Source organism: Theobroma cacao, chromosome 7 (assembly GCF_000208745.1).
Source record: "Theobroma cacao cultivar B97-61/B2 chromosome 7, Criollo_cocoa_genome_V2, whole genome shotgun sequence".
In the NCBI taxonomy this organism is placed as follows: Eukaryota; Viridiplantae; Streptophyta; class Magnoliopsida; order Malvales; family Malvaceae; genus Theobroma; species Theobroma cacao.
This window is the reverse complement of record NC_030856.1, coordinates 9,470,531-9,490,518: the sequence shown is the minus strand read 5'-3', so window position 1 is coordinate 9,490,518 and position 19,988 is coordinate 9,470,531. Positions and strand designations below refer to the sequence as shown.

General features: G+C 34.2%; 3 protein-coding genes across 3 annotated transcripts; 1 reads left to right on the top strand and 2 right to left on the bottom strand.

Annotated features, from left to right (window-relative positions):
• Positions 172-1,645, top strand: LOC18594515 (uncharacterized RING finger protein P8B7.15c). The gene has a single exon (XM_007022089.2). It carries the CDS (start codon positions 258-260, stop codon positions 1,566-1,568), a length of 1,311 nt encoding a protein of 436 aa, XP_007022151.2. The 5' UTR covers positions 172-257; the 3' UTR covers positions 1,569-1,645.
• On the bottom strand, positions 6,156-6,984 carry LOC18594514 (protein SENSITIVITY TO RED LIGHT REDUCED 1). The gene is made up of 2 exons (XM_018124341.1): positions 6,242-6,984; positions 6,156-6,198 (listed from the first exon to the last, which is right to left on the bottom strand). Exons 1-2 carry the CDS (start codon positions 6,982-6,984, stop codon positions 6,156-6,158), a joined length of 786 nt encoding a protein of 261 aa, XP_017979830.1.
• Positions 16,098-16,850, bottom strand: LOC108662774. Its single transcript, XM_018124340.1, has one exon. It carries the CDS (start codon positions 16,848-16,850, stop codon positions 16,098-16,100), a length of 753 nt encoding a protein of 250 aa, XP_017979829.1.

Genomic DNA, 19,988 nt, shown 5'->3' with positions numbered 1-19,988 from the left:
ATAAATATTGAAAATAAAGATATCTATTTATACTATTTAGAATTTTCATTTTTACAATTTTCTATTAATTTTTCCTCCAATCAAAGAATTCCTATTTATCGCGGTACTTAGCCTCTCCGTACAACGTACACTTTCTCATTCTTGCAGTCCTCCTGCATGAAGCCCAAGCAACCCAAGATTTTTCAAATTTCTGCAACCCCATCGTCCAAACCCTTTCTTGAAGAAGAAGATACAACCTTGACCCTAAGGATTCATCTATGGCTGTGGTTTATTACAAGTTCAAGAGCTCCAAAGATTTCCATTCCATTCCCGTTGATGGTCCGTTTATCTCAGTTTCTGAGTTCAAATCCAGAATCTTTGCTTCTAAAAGATACGGTAATGGCAAAGATTTTGATTTGTTGATCACCAATGCCAAAACCGATGAACAATATGCCGATGATTCCATCTTAATTCCAACACAGACTTCCCTTTTGATTCGCCGCATTCCTGGAGTGCCGGTGTCACCCATTGTTATTGGTGAAGAAAAACCCAAGATTGAAAAGAACCCATCATCTGTTGTGAAAGATCCTCATGAAGAAGGACGCTTTGATTGCCATGATTTTGGACCTGATTCCCATTCCATTCTCATAAACTCAACTGCCAATCCAAGCAATACCCATTGTAAGGAAGACAAAATTTATGATGGGTTTAAAACTTTGTACGTCTTTGGAAAGGGCCGAATTCCACCACAGGGCTATGTTTGCCATCGATGTAAGATGGCTGGACATTATATTCAACATTGCCCTACTAATGGTAATCCCAATTATGATTTTAAAAGGGTTAAACCTACAACTGCAAATTCAAAGGCTTCTGCTTCAAGTTCTGGTAGTTCTTTTGGTGATAATATGATACCACTTGAACTTCGCTGCCTTTTGTGTAAGAAGGTGATGAAAGATGCTGCTCTGACAAAGTGCTGTTTCAGAAGCTTTTGTGACAGGTGCATAAGGGATCACATTGTTTCCAAGTCTGCTTGTGTTTGCCAAAGGAAAATAGTGGCCGGTGATATTCTGCCTAATGCGACTCTTAGAGATACTATCAACCGAATTCTGTATCAATCCGGAAATAGAAATTCTTACAATGGTGGAACCAGTTTTTCGATTCAGGAAAGTGCATCTGCTGCATCAAAAGCTGATCAACAGACACAGATGATTGTTCCCCCACAACATACCTCAGACAAAGTGAAGGAGCCAACATCGAAAGGAAGTGTCCTGCTTGCGGAAAAACAAGAGCAACAGAAGAAGGTAGTTTCGGGCAAGACACAAAAGAAAAGGAAGAGGAAGGTCTCTATGATGCCGCGTTACCCACAGTGGAGAACCTCCCAAAATGTTGGAGTTGACAGCTATATGATGCCTCCACACCACTCTGCCTATAATCAATACTGGGCCGGTATGTATCCTGGATTTATGTCACCTTATGCTGCTGTTATGCCACAAAATCAGATGTTCACTGCCTTTCCACCAGAGAAGAATCCTGCCGAGTTTGGATTGGATGCAGATTTTGCGCAACCCACGAAGAAATATAAAGTATAGATTCATGTCAAGTTTGACTTGTGAAATATAGGCAGTTATAGTTACAGGGGCAACAGAACAGTTTGTATTTCTTTATTTTTGCAATAAAAAAGTACTCATTTTCTCAAAATTATATGTATTACTTCGCAGTTTCCTTCCCAAGTTTTATAATTCTAGGTAGTTGTAATTATATGGACAACAGAGGAATTTTGCCGACAGAGATTAGAAATTTCTGTTCTTTATGTTTGTTAATTAAATTTATTCATTTACTCAAAAAAGGTAGTATTCTTTTGCAATTTTCCTGTCAATTGTTTATGAATACATATTTACTTTACTGTCATATGCTGAACCTGGGTCCAGTGGGGCTGTGTGGGGATTGCTTATTCCGGCTGATGGGTTTCTACAGGGAGGCGGACTCTATGTCAGTGGTGGATTCTTTGTTCTGTTTTACTTACGCATTCTGTTTGGTGTGATGTTTTTTCTTCAGTTTATGATAGTTTGTGTAAGTCAAGGTGTGGATCTGGTCGTACTGTGTTTCTGTCTGGTCTGGGTAGTGAAGGCTTTATTCCTGTCCTGCTGGTCGACTGTGACGGTTTCTTGGCTTTGTCCAAGAAGTTGAATTACTCTACATAGTGGAAGGGTACTAAAATAAATGGAGGATTATTTACCACATCAACCTTAAAAAACGAAACACTTGAATTTAATTGCTTAATTTGTTTTGTCTAATTTTAACAATTAAACATTATTATAGAAGTCATAAGTTTGAAATTGTAAAGAGAGAGCTAAAAGGTGAGATTTATTTACTGCATATCGTGGTGTATTTGTTTCTTACATTCTGGCCTTTGCATATTCCTCAAATTGTGGTGATGGAAATTTAAATGATAATACTTGTGTTGCAACCCAAGACAGGTTAAACTCAGTCAACATTCATGTGCAAATTAATGGAAATATCATGAACTCCTTCAACCATTCAGCTAGTTCTATTGTAGGGCAATAATTTCAGCAAACAAAAGAAGCTCCCTGCTTTTCAAGTTGCTGGAAGGCTTGTTCTTATCAAATTATGGTTGCCCTTTTAAGCCTTCCTTGACTATCATATTTCATTTTGGTATTCCCAAAAGGTTCAGACATATGCAGAGACAGTATGATTTACCTGCATCGAGCATATGCATATTGTCTTTTGCTGTATTTTTTACATCTATTTCATTCATTATATTAGAAATTTCTGGAGGTAATTGTGCACTGGACTTTTTAATTAAGCAATGTCTAAACTTCTTGTGTTTATAAGATTTGAGTTTAGTTAAGTGCAGGTTTGTAACATAAATTAGTGTTGAAACCAAGCTGTAATCAGGATAGCCAAGTGTAGGTTTCTGTTACAACAATGTGACTTTATTTATTTATTTATTTGATAATGTAACAATTTACAATAATGTAGGCCTTGAAATTTCTAGTCCTCCTCCATTAATGGAATGATTAAATGTATTAAATTTCCTTGCAATTACCATATAGCTTGGAGTGCTCCCAAAGCAGACTCCCTAAGCCACACTTGAGGGCCGATACAAGAATTACAAGGGAGAAGAGATCAAAAGTCTCAAATACTTCATGTTATTTGTTAATTTTCTTTTTCCTGAAGCAGTAGCACTAGGAAAACTGGATCAATTGATTTTCATGGGTTTTGCTCCTTTAAATATAAGATTCCTGATAACTTATGTATGCTGCTTTGATAATTTTCTGCCTGGCACTGGTTAATCAGGAGTTGACCAAAACATCACAAGCATTGCTATTGCAGCAGGAGGAGGCATCTGATCAGTTCCATAAACTGGCACAGATACAATCTGTTCACTTTTTGGTGTTTGTCCATCTTTTGATTTTTATGATTTTGTTTTCATTGAGTAGAATCTGTCCAACATGACCAGAGTGTACACAGTTTGGTGCCAAAAAAAGAGTGTATACTGTATTCTTCTATAATATAGTAGTATTGGATGTTGCAAAAGCTTATACTAGCTAAATAAGTGAATTAAATAGTAAATAATCTTAATTATAATATGATTGGACTTCAACATTAACATAAGGATATGTAGAAGAAGCCAACAAAGGGTTAGAGCAGGATAAACAAAATAAAAATCAACCTTGACACTTGATCAAAACAATGCAGAAACCTTAAGCAACTGGCCTAAAATTACTATTAAAATGAATTTTGGATTCTAGTCGACCTTGAATACAACCTGAGCTTTGTAGCAGTCTAGTCCTGTGGTAAACTTCCTCGAAATTTCTATTAAAATGATTGTTGGATTAGTTAAATGTGTTCTAACCTTGTTGGCCATCTCTAGAATATTATAACGATTCCCTATGAAGCTTCCTTTGAAGCTCTAAAATTGTCCCAAAATTTTTGTTGGAATCTAGAATTCGACCGTCTTCATTCTATAGTAACCCTAACTCCTCAAGTTGTCATTTATTTACAAGTAATTTATACATTCATGGTGTATGAAACATATCTAAAATATATTAGTCCATGTCTTTTGCTTTCTATTTTATTTTATTTGCCAATCGTACACAGTAGTATCCAGTTCACAGGAAAATACAGAACCGTTTGATCTTTCCCACAATTCCAATGCTTCTGAAAGCTAATTGCTATATAAATGATTCATCTACTTTCAGTTAATCTTTGTGAAGTCGGCAACTTGGAAAATCAAAGATGGATGGAAACATTGCCTTCATCATTGTCATCATATTCTTTGTTAAAATCGTGCTTTGGGTTGTAATTGCAAGTGCAAGGAAGAAACGCCGGCAGCAAATCAAGCTAGATAGGCTCAAAAAGAAAGCTGAAGCTGCCGCTGAAGCTGCTAGTGATGCAGCTGATGTTTTGGATGTTGCCAAAGAAGCTGTTGGCGGTGGTGCTGGTGATGGTGGCGACCACAGTTTAGATGTTGATGTGGATGTAGACGATGATAAGTACTTCATCTGTTGTTGTCTTTGTCTATGATTGATTGGTATTTCATTATCTCATGACTTGAGGCAACTTATAGTAAATATTTTATTATTTAAGAGAATGGAGATTTAAACCCAATCCTTATATATAGATTTCAAATCTAGGAATCCTCTATTTTTGACCCCTCCTCTCTTGAATTCTTGTAGTTGATATAAAAAATTAAGCTCCCAAATTCTCTTAATTTTTTTTTGAAAGGCATTTTTATTAGCATTAGAGCCATTATACCAACCACAGTGTCTCTATGCTGATTGCTAAGAGACTTCAAGTGGCATACAAACTGGCCTGTGCAAAATTTGGTTGCCTTAAATGATTAACTAGCCACATTTGTTTTGGTTTGGTCCTTTAGGCATCTTCAGCCACTCAATTTCAACCAATTTATAACAATTGTGAATCAGGATATAGAAGGACGAAGGGAAAAAGAAGAACAGAAAGAACGCAAAACCATAGAACAAATGCAAAAGAAATTGGCTTCCTGAAAGAAAGCAAGACAGAGAAACAAGAGTTCATCCTCCGGCAATCATGGAGACAATGCTGTTGCTTGACTCAGATTGGTCTATTGATTCTGTGCAAACAGAAGATTGTTAAAATCATAGGGTGTTTTTTTTTTTTGTTTGTTTTTAAAAGTCAATGGATAAGCCGGATGGAACAAATGAAGAATAATCAAGAATGTTACGTGCTTTTCAATAATTTTGTCATTATTTAAGGATAAGTTTTGTTTATCATTAATAAAGGATCTATATATATTAACCATTACAGCACTGTAAATGTTGAAAAAAAATTGAAAATTCAGAACTTCCAAAGCTCAATGACGAGTGTAGTGTTAATACATAAAAAGATAAAACATTACATAATATAAATTCTCCATTCAATGCAGGGACCATCAAGTTCAAAACTGATAAATATAAGCATTTGCTTAAGGGTATATAAAATACTTGGAATATATTTTTACAAGAAGTTAATTTCCCAATGATGAATAAAAATAACTTTTGAAATAGTTAATTTAACTCTTTATGTTAAGTGATTCTTGACATGCTAACAAAATATCATTAATAAACTGAATTAGAAGCAACAATGAATAAATAAATAAGTATTTAAGCTAATGGTAAATGCTTGATTCCTTCATCAGTTCTAGTTTTTCCAAGTATATGAAAAATAGTTAAAGGACACCATCAGCAAAACAACATACATGCATTATAAATATTTTAATATTCCAGTAACGAATTTAACAAAGATGATGTTCTGATATCCAACTTAGTTTTACAAATCATTTTCTGTTTCAGCCATCTGTTCATACCATGCGTTAATGATCAATGCCTCAATCAAAGCAACGATTTGATATTCTTCTATCTTCCAAATCTTGTCGAATTGCGTTCTGAAATTTAGTCGAACTTCTTCTTCACCTACATCATGACAAAAATATTAATTTCTGATGAATTCTAGACACAACGATGAAGTCACAGAACAAATGGAGTTCATCAAATTGTAAAAACAACATGGAAAAAAAAGGGGGACTAAATTAATACCTTGAAGCAAGGTCTGCATATCAATCTCAGGTGCCACATTAAAGAAATGAAAGGCAAAGTTATACAATAAATTGTCAGAAGGTTGTCCAAGGCTAATCCTCATCTCTTCAGTATAATTTTGAATAGCCTCCAGATATTGCATCTTTATCATAAAAGGCAGGTCATAAAATTGGTAATGTAAATACCTATTGTTAGTAACATCTTTAAGGTGAGCCAGGAAACTATCAGCAAAATTTTCAGAGTTTGTATGGATGTTGATCTCTTGGATGCATTTATGAATAGCCTCCAGATATTCCCAATTCTCCATGAAAGAGTCCAAGTTAAATATAGTTCCATCACGTAAGAAATCATGATAATCTTCTACGGTAGCACTCAATCTATTTGTCAACAAAATCACCTGGTTTATATTTGAAGGCCACCAATTTGCTTCCAATAAATTCCCTTGGAGACTCTTCGAGGCATAAGGCATAAAAAACAAGGTTGGACTGTCAACCCGTCTCCGACACTCCTCGTTCATCCATAAAACGGTGCATCCGAATTTTTCTAGGACAAGGATATCTGCTAGAGATAGCGAGGGATCGAACACTTCTATTCTAGTAATCCAGCCAAAGAAGTCTTGTTGTAACAAAAGTGCAAAGGCCAATTGATATTTTGGAGGAGTGGCTCTTTCCAAGCTCCCTATAGCATAAATAACCATGGTAACATCATAGAAATGAGAGCCTAAGGTACGACTTAACTTACTTTGAAATTCCTCACTTTCAATCTGCTTGCATAGTTGAGAGTAAAATTCAGATTCTCGCACTTCTCTTGATATTCTCTCCATTTCTTGCACTATTATCTTTGACTTTTCTTCGGCGTCATGATAAAATTCTCTGATACCAAACCCTAGTTCTAGGGAAATTGATGTTGCAGGATCGGTGCTTGACATCGGAGCTCTCTTTGCCACACCTTACCAGTGCAAAGAATATGGTCCTTCTTATTAGTATAAATATAAAGTAAACATATAAAAGTCGAAACTAATGACAATAAAAGGAAATTACTTTACATGGATGGACTATTTTTCTGACATCTATATCTACATTCTAAATAATGCGTTCCATATCTTTACTAATCAGTTCAAATTTTTATTTTATGGAAAAACTAAAAAAATTACATTTGGTTATTTCCATTTAAAGATGATTTTGAAAGATTTTGAAAGATTTATCACGTGTTTAAATTTATGGTTAACATTTTATGTATTAAATATAAACTTAAACTAATAGTAATAAATCTTTCAAGATTTGTTTTATAGAAAAACATAACAAATAAATGAAAGGCATAATATCTAAAAAATTTCTTGAATTATTCAGAAAAATTCAAATAAACCCTTATTCTTTTATTACCTTCAGTTAAGCTTTTATATTTTTTTTTCGAGGTAAATAAATACTTATAACTAATGATTGACTAACTATCGTTAGTCAAAATGTCAATTGTTTTTTTATGTTACGTGATACTGACATGTCATGCTTATATGTCATAATAGATGATGATGTGGAATGATTACATGATTATGTGGTATTTTTTAATATAAATCCTTTACCTCCTTTCTATGCCCTTTTCCTCCCTCATCTCTAAAATCGTGCTGTCTGTCTAATATTTTAAAATCTCTCAAAATCTTCAATCGGCAAAGGCTAATGTTTCTCTTCTCTGTTAATGTTAGTCTCCCTTTTTTACAAAACTCCTCTCTTTGGCCTTAGAGAAACTTAACAAATTTATCCATTTATTTACTGATAAATTCATTCTCTCATTCATCTTCAGCTTTTTCATCCAACAATAAGGATCGCGGTGAGACCAGTAGTGCAAGTGGAAGTGCAAACAATGAAGAAGAAAAAGAAAATGGAGAAAAAGTAGCCAATGTTAATACCAATAATTATGATTACAATAATAATAGTGAAAAAGGTATATTACAGGTATGAAGAAGAAGATAGAGATCTTTGTAGGTCTAATAATGAAGATTACTGTAAAACTCCTTCCACAAGCCCTTTCTCTATTCATTATTTCTTGATTGTAATAAGTGTGATCTTAGCCCATAAATGGTGATTTTGAAGTGTACCCATTAGTTTTCTTGGAGAATTTTGCTATGTTAAATGAAAATAGAAACCTTTGTACGTTTATTTTTTCTTGCATTGCTAGGTTGTAGATATTAGAACTTCCTAATTAATTGCTTTATTGTTGATTCTTTTGGTTTGGATTTTGGGATTTAAGTTTCAAGGAATAACCTCAATGTATAAGGAAAATGGGTAGTTAGTGGGGAGTGTAATGGGTTGCCTAAGCTAGAGCAATAGCCTTTCTCTAGGACTGGAATCATTTGTTAAGAGTTGGGGATAAAAAATTGCGAAGATTGGCCTTGTTCGTCTTTATCTGGACTATTTGGCTTATACATAATGAGATGGTTTTTCAAAGGAAGCTTTGGGATGGCGAGGAATGCTTGGAATTGATAAAGGTTAGAATGGCTTAGTGGGCTAAGGCTAAATGGCCGAGCGAGAGTAGATAGGTTGAAGAGATGTTGAGAAGTCCCACTATAGGCATGATTACCAAAGAAAAAATAAGAAATGTTTTAACAGTCAAATGGGATAAGCTGAAGAAGGGAACCTTCAAATTCAATGTTGACAGAGCCATTAGGGGGAACCCAAGATAACTAGCCATTGGAGGGCACTCGGGGAAAGGCATGGTGTCATTAAGATGATGTTCTCTAAGGTGGTGGGCGTAGGGAGTGTAAATAAGGCTGAGGTTAGGGCAATTAGAGAAGTGTTTCTTCTTTTCAGTACATCTAAATGGGTGAAAACACACAAGTTGGAGGTTAAGAGTGACTTTAGCAATGTTGTCAAATGGGAGATCCAACTGGAGAAGATTGGCTACTGGCCTTGAGGGGATCAAGAAACGAGTGAAGAGTGGAGTGTTAGAAAAATCCCTAGGGAATGTAATGAGGTGGTTGATAGAATGGCCAAGGAAGGGTTTGATAGAGAAAAGGAACTCTTTATTGTGCTGGAGTAGTTAGGAATTGAAGCTGGTAAAGTAGTGGGACATTGAGAGTATGGGTTCTATTTATTCTATTAATTTTCTTTTGATCTTGTTTTTAGATGTTTTGGTGCTTGTGTAGGAGATAATGTTAATCTCGAAAATTACAGGGGAATCAGATGATTGTGTTTCTTTTGCATTTGTAGGATGAATGATCTCAGAGGAAGTTAATTAAAAGAGAAAATAAGAGAAAGAAATGAAAAAAAATAACAAAAGAAAAAAGATGGAAAAAAAGTGAAGAAATAAAAGAGGAAAATAAAAAAAAGATATAAAAAAAGAAAAGAGGATATCATCATCAAATTATTACATTTTATGATTTCCAATTTGATTGAGAGTTGTGATTGAAGCTTTTCATGGTCAAAGCTTTTTAAAAGACAGTGGAGTGTTTTGCTTTATTTGGAAGATTCTTGTTTTGGATTTGAGGTCAGTCTTGTGTGTTAACCATGGCTTTTTGGTTTGGATTGTTTCGTGTGGTTTTCGTATGTTAAGGGCTTTGTGTAGCTTTTTCTCATCCTTTGGATGGGTTTGAGTATGTTTTTGGGAGTTTGGGTTTTTGGACCTCGAGTGGGAAGGATGGGGACCTTTTGTCTTTGGGTTTTCTTGCGTTTTTTCAGTTATGCATTGAGAAGGTAGGTCTTTTAGAATTTTTGACTAAGTTCTGTATTTTGAAAAGATTGGGGAGCAAGGTTTGGATCCTCGTTGTTCTTTCAAACTTTTAGGTGATTGTGATGTTTCTAAGTTAAGGTTTTGGCCTTAGGAATGTTGATAGGTTTTTAATCTTTGAGAAAATTTGGGAACCTTTATTGCTTGTTGTTTCTGTAGCTCATGTTTCATGCAAGGTCAAGCCTTAAGTGTTTTAATGGAATTTCTCTTTAATATTTTTTGTGAAAAATTATTTAAAAAAAAAGGAAAAAACCAAAAAAAAGAAAAAGAAAAAGAAAAAAAAGAAAAGAAAAGAACGAAATTTTTTTAGTAAAAATAAGATAAGTAAAGATAATTGTTATCTCTTTTTCTTTGCTTTATGTTTTGATGGGGGGTATGAGATCCCCTCTATCTTGTACTGATTTGAAATTTTTATGGGGGATGAAGTCTATTAGGTTGAATGTTTGGGGAAGTTTGGGGGTTGCGAAGGTGATTTACTTACGGGGAAGGGGTGGGGGTGGGGTTCATCCAGGAAAGAGGGTTGAGTTAAGGGAGGTTATGGGTTTGGGGTTTGTTGCTGTTGGTCACATATGGCTTGTGAGAGGGAGGTTGAAGTTTTGGTGGTGATTGTGTTTTGGGAAAGGGGTTGGTTTGCAAGAATGAGGGTGTTTTTGTTGGGAGGACTCTTTTGATTTTTCTGCTTTTTGGGGTTCATTGGCTATGTCCAAATTTAAGGTTTTGTTTAATAGAGGTTCCTGGTGTGAGTTTGGCCAAGTTTGGTTTTGAGGAGTTGTTGTTGTTTGGATTTGTTCTGATGGAGAGCTCGATGGAGTGTTTTAGGGTTTATTGTTGTTTGTTGTGGCTTTTCTCACTATTGGTCAAAGGTTTTTTGGGAGTTGCTTTTGTTGGGGACTTGGCTTTGTTAATGATAATTGTGCAACGTGTTTGGCATGTTTCCTGATTGTAGTGATTGGGTTGCTGTGGTTATTGATTTTGAAAATTTGTCGAATGAATTTTTTGTGGTTTTTGCGTTTGGATGAATAGTAGAAGCCTCCCTGTTTCAGATAGTACCTGGACACCTTCGTGGGAGGGAGCCTTTTTTAACCAATCATTGTGTGACATAATGATCAAGATTTTAAATTGTTTTGGGTGTCTTTCTTGGCTAGAAAGGGAGATTCTTTTGGAGTGATTGCTCTTTTGTGATCCCAACTTGCTATTTTCTAACAGATGAGATGTGTTTTTAGGTTTATGCTCTTTGACGTTTTGTCATCATGGTTGATTTCTTAGTCATGGATAGGGATTTTTGGGTTTGCTTGTTGTCCCGGAATGATCTTTGTGAATAGGGGATGTTCCTTTTACTTTTATTTTATTTTGGGTAGCTACTCATTGGTTACCTTGGTTTTTTTATATGGCGTTGTAATGTTAGGTTTAGGTGATTGTGCTTGAGGTTACTCTTTTTCTATGTGGTAGCAATTTTTTGTAATTGTACATATTCTCAAAGCCTTTACCATTGTTTTGTGTCATGGAAAGTCTCCCGTAAATCATGCAGGAGACTTGATGATGGCATAATGGTAATGTTGGCCAATAAAATCATCATTATTCAAAAAAGAAAACAATTAAATTTAACACATAAACTAATAGGAGATGTTATGGATTCTTTATCATATGTTTGCTGAAAGTTTTAGAACTTTAAGATCACAAGAATGAAGTTTTAGAATTATAATATCCAGACTTGTTTAGCTGACTAGCAAATCTACAATTTTCTGAAAACATGCATGAAACAATTGAATTTAGCATTTGAGGTTTTTGTGGAATAAAATGAAGATGATAAATCTACACATTCATCCAAAAATGGAGGTTTTGTTGATGCAGGCAATTCCATGTCTTTATGTCTTAGCATTTGAAGCATTTTAGTCATGTTGGGGTGTAGACCCAGTTTTGCTAGATTACAAAGCAAACAAATTTGGATGTCTCTCTTTATTTTTTCAACATTTGCAATATCCAAGCTTTCATCAATGATTTTTGATGTTGTGTTGGATTGGAAGTGCTTCCATGCTTGGTGAAGGTAAGAACATGAAGGTTTCTTAAACAAAAGAAAAAATATATCAATAAACAGATGGATAAATTTGTAGAGTTTCTCAGAGGCCAAGAGGAGTCATTTTGTAAAGAGGGAGGACTAACGTTAACAAAAAAGAAAAACATTAGCCTTTACCGTTTGAGGATTTTGAAGGATTTTAAAATATTATAAAGATGGTATGATTTAAAAATGGGGCAAGAAATGTTAGAAAATATTAGAAAACAAATGAATATAAAACAAGTAAAAGTAGTAATTGGTTTAAGGCGTGGTATCACTGTCTTTAAGGATAATTTTTGCCCATTCGGAGTATAAAACTCGGTGCAAAAGGATTATAGTAGTTATCCTCCAGGATTCAATAGACCTTTTCTTATAGTTTGTACAAACTATTAAGAGATGACAAGAAGAACAGAAAGGAAAAACCCAGCTTAAAAAGAAAGGAGGTAGAGAAAGCTTAAAAGAAGAAAGAAGGCAGAGGAAATTAATCGTGAAAGCTTAAGGAGAAGAGAAGCTTTTGTGTGTTTTATGAGTGAGGGTGTAAGGTTGTATTTATAGGCATGGAGTGAAGTGAACGTTGCACCAAATAAGGTGAACGTTGCACTAGACTAGGAAGTTGAGAAAAACCTGATCAGCATTCAACTAAGTCAGATAAAAGTTGGAGCAAAATTAAGAGAACTAGGTAAGCAGGGTAGAGTTTGAGTTTGATTTAATCAAAGGCTGGAAAAACTTGAAAAAAATAAAGCCAAGGTACAAAAAGTCACTTGGGCACAGCCCAAATGTATATTTGTGCATAGGGGGAGGGGGAATCTGAAGTTTAAAAGGTTTGGCCCAATCTTGTGTGCGCGTGAGCCCACTCCGTTTTCCTTGCTTGCAACAAGCCCATAATTGGTTTCTCAATATAAGGCATTCACCTTTTATGTATTTTGACAATTTAGAATGTTTGAACCTTATGAAATACATTATTTTTCAACAATCCCCCATATATTTCATAAGGTTTTATAAGAAGTTTTTGCTAGGTCAAATTTCATTTGAGTGTAATGCATCGTGACTGGTGCTTTTTAAGCTATGAACCACCCCTAGATAAAATGAAATATAAATCATAGAATTTTGGTGAAGTTTGTAACTTATATGAACCAAAATTCTTTATGTGAAATATAGTTTTCATCGATCACATTACACCATCACAATTTCTGCTGTTCAACGCGATTTTGCGCGAATAAGCCATGCGCATGCCTGGTTATTCATAAGTGCTCTAAATAATTTGCCATAGTTCTCATAGGAGCGGCCCCACTCCACATTTATATAGGTTGATTCCATCAAGTGTATACTGCAGTATAATACACTACCCATAAGGAATATGGAATGCATTAAGAGTTAAACTCAACCTCTCTTACATTACAGTTTTGCACTACTTACACACCATATGAGGGACAATAATTTCAATAGTGTATTAATTTATCAACAAATAACTTGTTATTACCTATATGAACCTAATTCACGGGATTTCCAATCACATAGGTTGGGTTACTGTTATTTGTTGATTTCCTCATTTGGCTTAAGTCCCATTCCCCTCGATGTAGCATTCATTAATTTTCTTCTTAAGGGTTTAGTCAGAGGATCGACCAAATTTAGCTCTGACTTCACATAATTAATGGATATAATTCCATCTCTAAGCAGCTGCTTTACTAAATCATGTCTCAAACGAATGTGTCTATTTTTACCATTGAAAGTTTTATTCTTTGCAATGGCTATTGCCGCTTGGCAATCACAATGTATGGACACAGAAGGTGTTGGTTTCATTCCTAATGGAATATCTGCTAATAGGTTTCTCAACCACTCAGCCTCATTACCAGTTAACTCTAAAGCTACAAATTCTCACTCCATTGTAGATTTAGCAATTATTGTTTGTTAGGTTGATTTCCAAGTTATAGCACCGCCACAAAGGGTGAATACATAACCACTCGTAGATTTCGTCTCATCTGAATCTGAAATCCAGTTAGCATCACTGTATCCTTCTAATACAGCGTGAAATCTATTATATAAAATACCATAGTTTATGGTACCTTTCAAATATTTCATCACCCTACTCAAGGCAGTCCAATGATCTTTATTAGGTCTTTGTGTATATCTGCTCAATCTACATACAACATAAGCTATATCTGGTCGAGTATAATTCATCAAATGCATTGACTCTCAATAATCTGTGCATACTCAGACTGAGCTACACTGTCACCTCTATTTTTCTTTAATTGGATATTACTATCATAAGGAGTACTCATAGGTGTGACATCAAAATGTCCAAACCTTTTAAGTAGCCTCTCAACATAATGCTCTTGTGTTAGCATTAAGCCACTATCACATCTTATGATTTTAATACCCAAAATAACTTTGGCTTCTCCCAAATCTTTCATGTCAAATTTAGAAGCCCAAAAACATTTTGTTTTATTAACCACAGCAATGCATGTACTAAAAATAAGCATATCATCAACATATAAGCTAATAATCACACATTCACTATCAACAGTTTTTTTGTACACACATTTATCAACTCCAATAGTAGAAAATCCATTACTAATAAGAACTTGATCAAGTTTCTCATGCTATGTTTCGGTGCTTCTTTCAAGCCATATAATGATTTAATCAATTTACAAACTTTGTTCTCTTGACCAGGAAGAATACATCCCTCGGGTTGTGCCATATAAATTTCTTATTCTAAATCACCATTTAAAAAAGCGATTTTTACATTCATTTGATGAACAACAAGTTTGTAAATTGAAGCTAAGGCAAATAAAACACGAATTGATGCAATTCTTGTTACTGGAGCAAAAGTATCAAAATAGTCAATATTTGGTTTTTGAGTAAAACCCTTCGCAACTAATCTAGCTTTATATTTATCAATAGAACCATTAGAATTAAATTTCCTTTTAAAAATCTATTTGCAACCAATTGGTTTGGCTCCAGCTGGTAAATCAACTAATTCCCAAGTTTTATTTTGTAAAATCGAATCAATCTCATTTTGTATGGCTTCTTTCCAAAATAGACTTTCTTTAGAAAAAATTGCATCAGCATAAGTTAAAAGATCAGTATCTATAAGATATGTATCAAAATCATTACCAAAAGAAATTTCCTTCCTTGGTCTTTTACTCCTTCTCAAATCATCATTTGTATTTCAAAATCATTTTTACTAAAGGGTGCATGAGAAGTTGTATCAGTTCTTAATGGAAAAATATGCTCAAAAAATTCAGCATTCTTTGTTTCAACAATTGTATTACAATCAAGAACATCACTTTTTAATACAAAAAATTTTTATGCAGCACTATGTTTAGCATAACCGATAAACATGCAATCAGATGTCTTAGAACCAATTTTTCTCTTTTTAAATTTAGGAAGCATTACCTTAGCTAGACACCCCCATACTTTCAAATATTTTAAATTAGGAGAATAACCTTTCCATAATTCATAAGGTGTCTTACTAGTTTTCTTATAAGGTATTCTATTTTGAATATGACATGCAGATAATAAAGCTTAACCCTACAAGTTTTCATGTGCATTGGAACTGACAAGCATAGAGTTCATCATTTCTTTTAATGTTTTATCTTTTTTTTCAGCTACACCATTTGATTCCGGAAAATATGGAGGAGTAATTTCATGAATTATTCATTCTTTTTCACAAATATCATTAATCGGTATATATTCACCCCATCTATCTGATCTAACTCTTTTTATCCTTTTATTCAGTTAATTTTCTACCTCAGCTTTATATTTAATAAACATATCAAAAGCTTCATCTTTATGCCTAAGCAAATAAACTTTAGTAAATCTAGAATAATCGTCAATAAATGTAACATAGTATTGTTTACCACCTTTAGTCACAATTTGTTTTAGATCTCCTAAGTCTGTATGAATTAAACTTAATAATTCAGATTCTCTATTTACTGAAATACAAGTTTTCTTAGTTGATTTCGTTTCAGCACATATTTCGCATTTATTAAAACATCCAATTTTAATACTAGAAATTAAACCTAGTGATTGCATTTTCTTAATATAAGGAATGCTAACATGTCCTAGTCTACCATGCCATAAATCAATAGAGTCAATCATGTAAGTAGAAGAATTGCCATTTTCATTCAAAACATTGGAAATATTAAGTACAAAAAGTCCCTGATTGCAATAAACCTTACCCACAAACACATTATTTTTTGTCATCACGATCTTGTCAAATTCGAATGACACTTTCACCCTAACTTTGCTTAATAAGGCCACAGATATCAGGTTGCCCTTATATTGGGAACATGAAGAACATCATTTAGAGCTAGGGTCTTGCCAGATGTGAGCTTGAGAAGGACTTTCCCTTCACCAAGAACTTGAGTAGTTTGAGAATCACCAAGGTATATTGTCTCTTCTCTTTCTCCTATTGGAGTATAGGAGGTAAAGGCATTTCTGTTTGCACAAATATGCCTGGTAGCACCTGAGTCTACCACCCATTCCTTCACACTGGCCACCATAGTTGCTTGTGAAATGACCGCAACAATTACATCATCGGATTTATCTGCTTTGACCAAGTTGACTCTTGGATTAACAGGTTTGTTATTTCCCTTTGCTCTTTTCTTGCATTGTGCTGCATGATGCCTTGGCTTTCCACAGAGAAAACAACTACCCTTCTTTTTGAAGGTGGGATGAAGAGCTTTGGGTTTATGATCAGATTTGTAAGGGTACCTTTGTTGGCGCTGGGTTCTGTCTTGCACCAAATTGGCTTTAGTTGCAATTTCCTTAGCTTTGGAGGCCTTAATCTCCCTGCGAATTGTGTCTTCAATGATGATGTGCACAATCAAATCTGCAAGTGACAACTGCTTTTCCTTGTGCTTCAGTTGTTGCTTGTATCCATTCCAAGATTCTGGTAGCTTCTCAATCAGCAACCCAGCAACAAACTCTTCTTGCAAGTTAATTTTTTCAGCCTTCAAATCATCCACTAGCTTATGGTATTCATTGATCTGACTCTTGATGTCTTTTTCGTCTGTCATCTTTCAATGATAAAAGTTGCCAATCACGAACTTCTATTTCCCAATATCTTCAGCAGTGTATTTGGCTATCATTGACTCCCATATTTGCTTTGCTTCTTTGTAAGGGCTGTATACATCAAACAACTCATTAGAAAGTGTACTAATGATTGTATGCCTGCATACCTTATTTGCATGTATCCATGGTTCCAGCATCTTGACATCATCTGGCTTGGAATCAATTAGTGCAAAAGTAACCCCATGAACATCAAGGATTGAAAAAAATCCTTTCTTACTACCTTTTGAAGTTTCTGCCATCAAAGACTTCTACTTTGGAAATATCTGGAAATGGTTTGGCATATGAAGCCGAGGGCATAGGAGGAATGGTCATCGGAGTGGGAGCTATGGGGACAGTGATGGTGGCAGTAGGGACAGAGGCAGCATTAGGAACAGTGGCAGTGGCAGCAGCAGCATTATCAACGTGGGAATCCATTATCCTTAAGAATGTTAGAAAATATTAGAAAACAAATGAATATAAAACAAGTAAAAACAGTAATTGGTCTGAGGTGTGGTATTACTATCCTTAACGATAATTTTCGCCCCTTCGAAGTATAAAACTCGGTGCAAAAGGATTGTAGCATTTATCCTATAGGATTCAACATACCCTTTCTTATAGATTGCACAAACTATTAAGGGATGACAAGAACAGCAGAAAGGAAAAATCCAGCTAGAAAAGAAAAGAGGCAGAGAAAGCTTAAAAGAAGAAAGAAAGTAGAGGAAATTAATCGTGAAAGCTTAAGGAGAAGAGAAGCTTTGGTGTGCTTTGTGACTGAGGGTGTGAGGTTGTATTTATATGCATGGAGTGAAGTGAACGTTGCACCAAATAAGGTGAACGTTGCACCAGACTAGGAAGTTGAGAAAAACCTAGTCAGCATTCAACTAAGTTAGATAAACGTTGGAGCAAAACCAAGATAAACGTTGCAGCAAAATTAGGAGAACTAGGTAAGCACGGTAGAGTTTGAGTTTGATTTAATCAAAGGCTGGAAAAACTTGAAAAAAAATAAAGCCAAGGTACAAAAAGTCACTTGGGCACAACCCACGTGTATATTTACGCGCAGAGGGTGGGGGGGGAATTTGAGGTTTAAAAGGTTTGGCCCAATCTTGTGTACGCGCAAGCCCACTCCATTTTCCTTGCCTGCAACAAGCATTTAGTTGGTTTCCCAATATAAGGCATTCACCTTTTATGTATTTTGGCAATGTGGGATGTTTGAACCTTATAAAATATATTATTTTCTAACAAGAAATGGGGAGAGGATTTGTATTTGTATTTTTTACCCTTTACATCAGCGTCATGTGTCCAAAATAAATGTATAAAAACTTGATTGAATGCAGTAGAAGAATGAATCATTATTTGAACTTTTTAAATAATTCAAACTTTTTTTCATGGCTAAATACCCAAATAAACTCCCGAACTATATTAAGAAAGTCAATTTAGCTCTTATCTTTTTATTGCATTCAAAGAAGCTCCTGAACTTTTATTTTGGATCAAATAAGCCTCTCTTACTAACTGTTGACTAACTTTCGTTAGTCAATGGTGCAGTCAGTAATGTTTGATTCCACGTCATTTTCCATGTGGCATGTTGATGTATCATTTTTATGACGTCGATGCCATGTGGCAGATGATATCGATTGAAAGTTAGTGTAGAGAAATCTAAGAATACCCAAAACGGTTTTCAGAAGAGAAAGAGTAAAGGTAGGACACACAATGTATATAATACTAAAACTAGCAAAGACACACAATGTTGATTCATAATAAAAGAAAGTCAAATCCTTCTCTTCTCTTCCCTAAAATCTATAAGGGAAACCTGATACCTTCTATTCCTTAGAATTTGTAAAGAAAATATGATGTTGTTGAATTTTATTTACTAACAATAATAGATTTTCTTTCCACATTTTTCACAAATTTTGAAAATTCAAGATTACCTAAAAAACAATTTTTAGAAGAGGAATAGAAATTGCGGACAGGGAAAGGACATTCTAACTATAAGGTACATTGGGTTTAAGGAATGTTGAAGAAAGTGAAGGGTTTTTTCTGTTAAAAAGGATGGCTTCAATTAAGAAGATGTTAATCAGTTTGAAGCAATTAGGTTTTTTTTTTAATTTTTTGTTTCAAATCCCTAACTAATAATTTTTGAACATTTGGATGGATAAAAAGGAAAAAACTGAATTCCTAGTTAGCAATTTTTGATGCCTTGTCATCTACTATGTGACATTGACATCATCAAGATAACACTTCAACATGTCACATAAAAGATGACATAGTATAAAAAATTGTTGATTATACTATTGACTAACTTCCGTTAGTTAATGGTTAGTGTGAGGGACTTATTTCATCTAAAATAAAAGTTTAGGAGCTTATTTGAACCTAATAAATTGATCAGGGCTAAATTAACTTTCTTAGTATAGTTTTAGGGCTTATTTGCATATTTAGCCTTTTTTGCAGTCATTATGTCTAAATAAAACCATGTGTATTTTCATTATTACAAAAAGAAATCAAAATTTAAATAGAAAGCTAATAAATCGTGAATGGTTTTTCATATCTTGTAATCAGTATTTACTATCGTATAAACATATTAAATTGCTAGCACTCTTAATATTTCAAATCTTGAATTATGGACTTTCCAAACAGAAAAAAATAGTTGAAAATTAATATAAATAGAAAGCTAATAATTCATGAATATTGTTTTTATATTTTTGAATCAGTGTTTATTATCATATAAACATACTAATTTGCTAGGACTTCTAGTAAAACCTTTCAAATCTTGAATTATGGACTTTCCAAACAATATCAAAAGACATTGAAAATTAATTTTCAAAAGAAACCCTTTATACATATATATATATATTCTCTACATAAGTTTGAAGGGTTTCAGGCATGCTTAGAGAAGAAATCACATTCATATAACACAACGGAATATAGACATACAAAATCGAAATCACTCTTGGATCACTTATGTTGCCCTATTGATCGGTTAAAAGCAAATGTAAACAAACATCTATTAAGCCATATACCTCGGGAAGTGATTTCCAAAAATCAAATGTCAAAATCCATCCACTTGATTGTACACCAAAGTCCGATTGTCGCAAACCAAATCTGTCCAT

What these genes read in the sequence shown, in the direction of transcription:
- LOC108662774 (XM_018124340.1), bottom strand. Translation starts at nt 16,850, where the DNA reads ATGACAGACGAAAAAGACATCAAGAGTCAGATCAATGAATACCATAAG.
- LOC18594515 (XM_007022089.2), top strand. Translation starts at nt 258, where the DNA reads ATGGCTGTGGTTTATTACAAGTTCAAGAGCTCCAAAGATTTCCATTCC.
- LOC18594514 (XM_018124341.1), bottom strand. Translation starts at nt 6,984, where the DNA reads ATGTCAAGCACCGATCCTGCAACATCAATTTCCCTAGAACTAGGGTTT. An exon ending in AAAGATGTTACTAACAATAG is followed by an intron (nt 6,199 to 6,241) that starts GTATTTACATTA and finishes TTTATGATAAAG; the next exon opens with ATGCAATATCTGGAGGCTAT.